A 9,044-nucleotide genomic window follows, 5' to 3' on the forward strand; every position below is an offset into this window, starting at 1 on the left:
TTTTGACTGTTTGTGGTTTTGACGAATGCTGTGGGCGCATCGAACAGATTTTTGACTCAACATTTATTCCTATTCTTTCTTTGGACGTCATACAATAATAAAAAAAATACCTTATTTAACACGTTCTTCTGTCATATTTGCTAATTAGCCAAGATGAAACGGTTTTTAATTTGACTCAGTATATCAAAGGCCATGGCATTTGCTATCTTGCCTGTGGGAGGGTGCATATAACAGATCCCTTGCTAATAATGGAAAAATGTAGCGGGTTTCTTCTCTAAGACTATATGTTAGAGTTACTAAATGTTTGACATCCAATAGCTGATGGTTAATAAATCAATGTGACCTAGAGGTGTCGTTAAACAATTCATTCATTCATTCATTCATTCATTCATTCATTCATTCATTCATTCTTAGGCTATCAGAAGTTAAAAATTACGAGTGGAGTGATTTGTTGGGGAAGAGAGGGAAGACTGGCTTAAGCGTACGAGGGTGGGTGGGTGGGACAACTGCCCGCCTAGTGCTCGAATAAAACCTCAAATTCGGGAAAAAATGATACAAACATTCGAGTAAAATGTGCTAACTTGAGACCCCTTTAAAAAAAATTATTGTATTTCCATCATACTACCCTCAAAATTAGTTAAAATCCATGTAAAAATGCGTGGTGATTCGTGTGCAACCCTATATATAGCTGTTTGGTTGTAATAATAATATAAATAAATGTTGTTTTCCAGATTCGGGCATTTTCGTTTAATTCGGGCAAAATCCAGCCCCCCCCCCCCCCCCCCCCCCCCCCCCCCTCCAACCCACTCCACCCACAATTTACAAAAAATGGGAGTCCGTACGCCTATGACGACTGGAGTGGGATAAGTGCCAACATTAATATTATGTTCTTCACATGGGCGTCACTGGTTTTACTCAACCCGTAGGGATAAATAAATTTATATATATACTACTGTAGTATGCTATACTCGGAGATAATTGATGCATTCCCAACGACAAATGGAATGTTAACATCTAAATACGTCGCTCGGTACAGCTATTCATAAACCATGGCTTTTTCACTGCCTCTTTCCGATAATTATTTTAAGCGCACGCATCAAAACTCGCGTTTATAATTATGCTGTGACTATGGGGGCGGAATCAGTTTTGGTGTTGATGAGTTTCTTTTGGAATATGTCTTCAAACAGTCGCTATATTTTTACAGAAGCCCCGCGGGAGCTTTGTTATTGTTCTCATATTAAGATTAACGTGTTGCGTGGGCGATAAGCAAGACGTATGGCACGCATTAATGTCGACATTTGATCCAATTTACCACCAGTATCGAATGAAAGTAATTAGGAAAACACGGATAAAACTTCTTCCATTTATGTGATGTGTATGTTGCTTTTGTGTGTGTGTGTGTGTGTGTGTGTGTGTGTGTGTGTGTGTGTGTGTGTTGTGTGTTTGTGAATGTGTGCGTGTGTATGTGTCTGTGCGTTTATGTATGTGTGTATGTGTCTGTGCATGTGTGTAAGTATGTGTCTGTGCATGTGTGTATGTATGTGTCTGTACATGTGTGTATGTATGTGTCTGTGCATGTGTGTATGTATGTGTCTGTGCATGTGTGTGTACATTTGCACCTCCCTCCAGTGTTTAATTAATTAATATAATGAATATATTTATTATTAATGTGTGTGGTGTGTGTGTGTGTGTGTGTGTGTGTGTGCGTGCGTTTGTGTGCGCGTGTGTGTAGAATGTGTGAATATCTGCTTACATGAGTGTATATGTATTTGTGTGTGCTTCGCCATTTATTTGATCATCATCCGTGTTTCAAAAAAAAAAGCTTTATCTCTGTGTTAAATGTTTGTGGCATTTAAAAAGAAAAAAAAGAAAAAAAAAAGAAAGAAGACATTTGCTTGCCGAACAAATAAGAAATAATTTCGTTCGGTGTGATAGAGAAGAGATTGCAATTATACAGATAAGGGGTTTTCATTTATATAAACAGGGGTTTGCCATTTATACTGACTGATGGTTGCCATTTATACAGACAGGGGTTGTCATTTATACAGCCATGTGGTTTCTATTTATACAGACCGGGGTTTCCATTTTCTACAGACGTGGTTTCCATTTATACAGACATGGGGTTTCCATTTATACAGACAGGGGTTTACCATTTATACAAACAAGGGATTTATACAGACATGGGTTGCCATTTATATAGACATGGGTTGCCATTTATACAGACATGGGTTGCCATTTATATAGACATGGGTTGCCATTTATATAGACATGGGTTGCCATTTATACAGACAAGGATTGCCATTCATATATACATGGGTTGCCATTTATATAGACATGGGTTGCCATTTATATAGACATGGGTTGCCATTTATACAGACATGGGTTGCCATTTATACAAACAAGGGACGGCGCTGTTCACGCTGCACATTTGTGAGGCATGGCATCGAAACAGGTCGTAACAAATATCGTTTTAATGTTTTTTTCTTTGTGTCAGACTACTGTGAGAAAGTAACGATGAAAACATGTGTGCTATTATAGTCACGTGACCAGTGGCACGTGCAAAACCACGTTTGCCTCAATTGTGCTGTGCACGTGCTATGGATCGAGTCACGTGGGATGTTAGCTCCACTATTATGTGGATCTAACAGCAGCCCGTTGGAGCTCATGTCCAGTTGAACTTTCATTCGACCAATCAAAACTTTACTTGCAAAATCATGCCAGTGATTTGAAAACATTCGGGATTATGCCGAGGGTATACGAAATAATTCGGGTGAATTACGAAGTATGTCGGAAACTATTGCAATATAAAATTTTATATAAAATTCGTTTCAAGACGAAAAAATAAACCGTGATGGTATAGCCATAAAACCTGTTTATACTAGTATACAATCCAAAGTTTATTACTGCACTTTTCCCCCTGTTTTTTCATTGTTGAAATAGACCAACAAGTTCGCCTATTACATAAATAGTCTCGCCCGATATTTTTAGAAGTGTATGCTCCCGAATAACGCTATAAAAGGCAAAGTGTAATCGGTCGATATTTAAATTGTTATTTATAGATGAAATGTCACCTGGACATGGGAGTCCACGCAGTGCTGTTAAATCTACTGATTAGACCCAGTAGAGCTAATTTTAATCAGATTGAGTGTCGACATTGCCATTACAATATTTATTCCTGAAAAATACCTGCTTCAACACTCATTGACTTTATTCAAATTTTAGATTGTGAAGTTTTCAATTTGACTCAGTATAGATGAGGATGAAGGCAAGAACAAACAAAACTGAAGCTGATAACGGTACCTCAGTCTTTAGAGATTTTTTTTAAAAGATTAGCCAGGCCCGTGAATATATGAATTACGGAGTTATTTCCCTTAATATTCCAAACCGATTGTTTTCATTTACTACGATGCATATTAGTTTAAAAAAATAAACGTCTTCACCCCAGTCTAGCAAAATGGCGGATAAACCGTCAAGGTAGCTTTATTGCTTTAATATTTTGTAAATAACTATGAGTGTATGTCTTACAGACATAATAAGAACAACTTACTAAGTTTCTTTTGAGTAGCACATGTTGCACTTTCAGTATTTTTTTTGCGATTATTGCTTGCTGACCTAGTACTTTTAAAACGTGTCCAGTCAACATGGCCAAGCCTCATTGATGATTAAGTCATTATGATAGCTCAGCATGACAAAGCACAATCAAAATGATACAAGTTGGTTTTGTTTAACGACACCACTAGAGCACATTGATTAATTAATAATTGGCTACTCAGCCTATTGGACATCAAACATTTGATTTGGTAATTTTCACTCTTTAAGTCATGGGAGGAACCTACCTACTACAATTTTCAATTAGTAGCAAGCAGGGTAAAAGGGTAAAATTACGTACCCAAAAATAATTTTTTGGCACCATAAAATCTCACATGTTTTAACTTCCTTGGAGAAATAAATCCATGTCCTTTGTTGAAACAACACGTTCTCTGGAACAAAAATAAAAAGTGAAAAGAAGTCCATCATGTGCATCTGGGTCACGAAATGCGCATGTGCAGATAATATTCTGTACATTGGAACGAAACCGTGCCAAAACAGCTCCAAGTGTAAACATTAGACAAAATCGAACGTAGCATTGACTGAAATGGCACCAAAATCTATGGCTAAAATGGAAACAAGTTTTTTTTTTGTTTGTCTGCCCCCCCCCACCCCCCCAATAAATTTAAAAAATAATTTAAAAAATGTTTATAATTATGCTTTTGTCTTCCTGGAGTGCTTAATACATTATCGGTAGTAATTTCATTACATGAATCCATAATTAAGTACGAGTAGCACTTGCTGTAGATTACGTAATATCAACTTTGTATATTTGTGAAAAATATTGTATTAATATATTAATTTATACATTCATGTGCTTACAAATTTTTTATCATTTGTTTATATATGTTAAATGTATTTTATCTTGATGGGCAAGTTTTATTTTAAAGTTCATAAAAAGAACAAATAAAATAAAACTAATGACACAAATACAATGTATTGACGCTGTAAACCTTTTTGTTGTTATTTTTATGATGTTAATATCTAAATAAAATATATACGTGCCATGAATGGGAGGGGTTGAATATCACAAGCAAAGAGTGTATGGGAGGGAGGGGACTCATGACATATTTTATCAAAATGTATCTGTGTAACCGGTCCGGGTAAAATAAAAAAATAAAAATGAAGTTTGTTTAAAACTTTAAATAATTGTATTTCGGTGTAGACCTGCACAAGAGAGGGCAGAATGGCTAGTTATGAATAAATCCTGTTTATTATATGCAATATTGAGAATATGTTTAAAAAGTAGGCTACCGTTTTAACCATACTGAGCCAATACTTTTGAGGAACGTTTTTGCCAAACCGGGTCCGTTTTTTGCCAACGAAATTTTTATTTTTTTTTGTAGTGGTTCCATTTTAACCTGATCCCAATGGCTAAATTTCAGCCAACCGTTTGTGGCTTACGTTTGCTAGCCTTTTTGGGTGTTTTTTTTACTCATACGTGAAACCGAATGACCTTTTCAAGAACAGTCAAAATAGTTCGGGAAAGTTTCCATCATTTGCTGTCGCTGAACACAGCCAACTTCATGAATAATAGGACAATTAATTAAAAAATATGAAGGCAAGTTTACAAATATCACCATGAGCTGGCCCGAATTTTAGACTCCAAATGCCAGGAAATCGCCTCTCCGGACATCTACAAATCCCAGACATCCATCCCAATAAGGTACCTGTGGCAGGCTTTGCGATCACAAACTCATCTACGTACCCCAATTTTTTTTTCTGGTGGAAACCCTGGCAATGGATCCAGGGCTTCTAGATTATGGTAGCCCCACTCCCATGGCTAGTGATATTCAGTATTGCCATGCCCGATGGCTAGTGAATTTTTGTTGTCAAATGTTACAGTTAAGTATATTGTTTAAATATGAATATCCTGCCCCCACCCCAAACCTCAATGTTAGTGTTTTTAAGCTCTGTCTCCCTCTTTAGGTCAAATATCCGATTATTACTATTATTTAGTAAAATTGTATTAACTTAAAGTAAAGTAGGGCTAGTGAATTTTTAATCGTGGATAGTAAATTTTGAAAATTACTGATCCCATGGCTAGTGGATTTTATATAAATTCTAGAAGCCCTGGGATCTTTTATATGCACTTTCTCACAGACAAGAAAGCACATAGCATGGCCTTTGAGTTGTGGTGCACCGGTTAGAACGAGATAAAACCAAGTCAGTTGAATGGATCCACCAAGGTGGTTTGATCCTGCAATGCAAACACCTCTGGCAAGCACTCAACTGACTGAGCTAAATTCTGCCCCAAACAAAGGAAAGAAAAGTCATATCTGTTTAACAACACCTCAGCACATTAAACTGCACATGCTATTTGGTGTCTAATGTAAGGTTATTTCCACACTTGGTTGCCGGGAACATTTTGTTCAGTATCACGTCACGATTCACAATGCATGTTTCAGAGATTACTACACAATTCTAAAAAATTAAACTAGTTGCTAGGGGAAACGATATACTTGAATATTCGGTGTACCGAACAGCGATTTGTATCGTAGTTGCATTTGTATCCGTCGTTAGGTGAACCGAATACACGAATACATACATGCATGTAATGCTGACTGTACAGTTAATATTTGTAATTCACACTAACCAAAATACAATACTGATTTGATCGTTTTGATAATGCTCGGACCTGTTTTGTATTAGATCAAGTGCATAGACCAATCCTTTTTTATTCAATGCGTGTACCTTGATTTCGCGTATGTAAAACATACCCTGAAGGATGTCGCATAATCATGTTCAACCAGCCTTATGAGTTATGTTCCTAATGTGAAAGTCGCAGGCGAGTGTATTTTGTTAGTATATGCAATATAACAATTGTATATATTCAATATAATTGTAGACAGACCCATGATTAATGAGTGTTTAGTTTTAAAAAAAAAATACTGTTCTTCCATTCTACAAAACACTTTCACTTTTGTATTCATGGACGTGAATACATATTTGATTTCTTGATATGTATCTTATTCACCACTATGTGTATTCATTACACCCCTAATAGTTGCTAATCAATTTGCAATGGACTAGAGATATTGCTAATGAAGATTTTGAAAACAAAATGTTCCCTGGTTTGAAAGAGATCAAATATGCTTCCGCCACAGAAGCTACTGGTTATTGAAAAACACAAGGGACTTCTTACCTGCTAGAGAAAGCTCGAGTCAATATCAACCCACAATCGGGTCACACTGGTCAATAAATAGATAACATTATATAATTAAATATGAATTTTTAAAACATGAGCAACAATGCAGCATGGTTTAAAACCAAATAATTGTGTTATAAATGACTCTCTCTCTGTCGGGACATACTGCAGAGCCTACTTAGAACTGAAATGTCCAATTTAACTAAAAACATATACGTTTTCAAGTGCTTTGTCTAAATTAAACACCATTTCCTAAATCAGATGTCACAGACTTCAAGGCTTTACGTCAATGGGCATATGTACTTGACTTCAATTGTGTCATTAAATTATAGTGCTTTCCATAGAAATTTGGCAAGGAATGGTAGATTAAACACTTTCAGGGCATTTTCACAATTTTCAGGGCACTTTTTTTTTATTAAAGACAAAAGAAATTAATAAAATTAAAATAAATGTAATTAATGTGCTTGCTTTAATAAATGAATTGCACAGTATATACCACGCATATTTTATAATAAATTTTTCTAAGTGTTTTGTAAAGGCAGTTTTAGAATTAATTACTGAAAAAGGCTTGTTTAATCTCAGGGCAGCATGGTGTTGATTACGGCAAGATGGTGCTAGACTATTGAGGCATGGTGCCGCACCATGCTAAAACAAGCTAGGGAAAACACTAAATTATGTTAGTGACTAGTACAGATGCTACAAAGAAGAAACCCGACACCCCAATCTGAAACCGACTGACTGTATGCATTTGTGTATGTATAATTTCTTGAGTCATCTGTTTTATTCCGTCATTTTCTCATTTCAGTGCAGACTCGTTCGCACAGAACCAGGACTATGTTATTATTCACGAAGTCTACGAACACGAGAACGCACAAGAGTTGTTCGAAAACGAGCTGGACATTGCTCTTGATGCTGGAATAAAAACGATAATCATCGAACCTTCCAAGCTCGGAGACGAGACATCGGGGTGGATCACCATAGGAAACTGTTTGCACAAGACGGCTGTTCTGTCGGGCCTCGGCTGTCTGATCGGCGGCAGTATCTGGCCGGAGAAGAGCATGGTGTATCTCCCGCTGGGTTTCGTCAGTGTTGTGTGTGCCAGCGTCTACGGTGTGTCTTGGCAGTTTGACCCGTGCTGCAAGTACCAAGTTGAACATAGCTTGCGCAAATTACAGAGAATGCCAATTCACAGCTTTACTTCCACAACGCCAGTGGTTCTTGTTCGCAAAGACGATAAGCGGCGGAAGATCCTTCACAATACCATCTCCCTTGCTGCCGGTGCCTTTTGTGTTTGGAAGATGTACAAATCCTACATACAGTGATAGTTATATAATTTAACCTGGTTTCCTTACATTGTAAAACCCGACAAATGGAGAATATTTCAAGTGTTATACGCTTCAATAATTGGCATATACATATCGGTATATGCACATATTATCTCACTTCCTGGATGCTTTGATCTGGGATAATACGAGACTGTTGGTGAAATGCAGGTGTAATTGTACTATGTACATGTATGTATACATTCACATTTTCTACCATTAGAAATGCGTGACATTAGTGTAAATGGCACTGCTGTACAATGAAGGACTAACATTGTAATAATTGACTAAACTTAGACGTATCCTTGGTACAGTTAATCTAGATAACAGATCTATGTTTTTATTGATCAAGAATCAGCTATGTACCCAATATCCATACATGTATATATATATATATATATATATATATATATATATATATATATATATATATGACTTGACTAATACAGTATTAGCCAAGGCCACCAGAAGAAAATAATTTGTTTGTCTTTGCCCCGTTGACATGCCAAAACACTGATTGAAAGACTCAGAATTTTGCTGATAATACTTTTCGTTAATCATAAAAATGTTTTAACCAATCTTCCTGGCCTTTGTGGATATTCATTTTTTTGTTTTTTTTGTTTACAGATATTTATATAAACATACAGGCCTCATATTGGAAATAATTTTGTTTTAGCCAATTTTCTGATATGTAATATTTCTTTGAGAAATATTACAAAATAGCTAATTTAATTTTTAAAACCCCCTCAAAACAACCCAACTATTAATAAAATACAACTGGCTTAGCTGGAGATGAGGGTTATACCCCTGAATCACACTTCTTATTCCCCACGACCACCTTTTATATTTTTCTGTTGCCCCATAATGCAACTCATAGACTGTGTGGTGAGTCCCCCACCCACCCACCCACACCAATATAAAATTCAGTCTTGAGTCGGTGCCTGATACTACATGCACATGCCCAAGGTTTCAACTGACTAATTCGG

General features: G+C 36.4%; 1 protein-coding gene across 1 annotated transcript; it reads left to right on the forward strand.

Annotated features, from left to right (window-relative positions):
* The first annotated feature begins 3,401 nt into the window (after window positions 1-3,401).
* Window positions 3,402-8,638, forward strand: LOC121378703 (transmembrane protein 11-B, mitochondrial-like). Its single transcript, XM_041506988.1, has 2 exons — window positions 3,402-3,474; window positions 7,542-8,638. The coding sequence occupies exons 1-2, from the start codon at window positions 3,455-3,457 to the stop codon at window positions 8,056-8,058; spliced, it is 537 nt and encodes a 178-aa protein (XP_041362922.1). The 5' UTR covers window positions 3,402-3,454; the 3' UTR covers window positions 8,059-8,638.
* The last annotated feature ends 406 nt before the right edge of the window (window positions 8,639-9,044 follow it).

Source organism: Gigantopelta aegis, chromosome 8 (assembly GCF_016097555.1).
Source record: "Gigantopelta aegis isolate Gae_Host chromosome 8, Gae_host_genome, whole genome shotgun sequence".
Lineage (NCBI taxonomy): Eukaryota > Metazoa > Mollusca > Gastropoda > Neomphalida > Peltospiridae > Gigantopelta > Gigantopelta aegis.

Excerpts from the sequence above, each read along its gene's own strand:
- LOC121378703 (XM_041506988.1), top strand. The coding sequence starts at position 3,455 with ATGGCGGATAAACCGTCAAG. Across the intron at positions 3,475-7,541 it reads ATGGCGGATAAACCGTCAAG|TGCAGACTCGTTCGCACAGA; the intron begins GTAGCTTTATTG and ends TTCTCATTTCAG.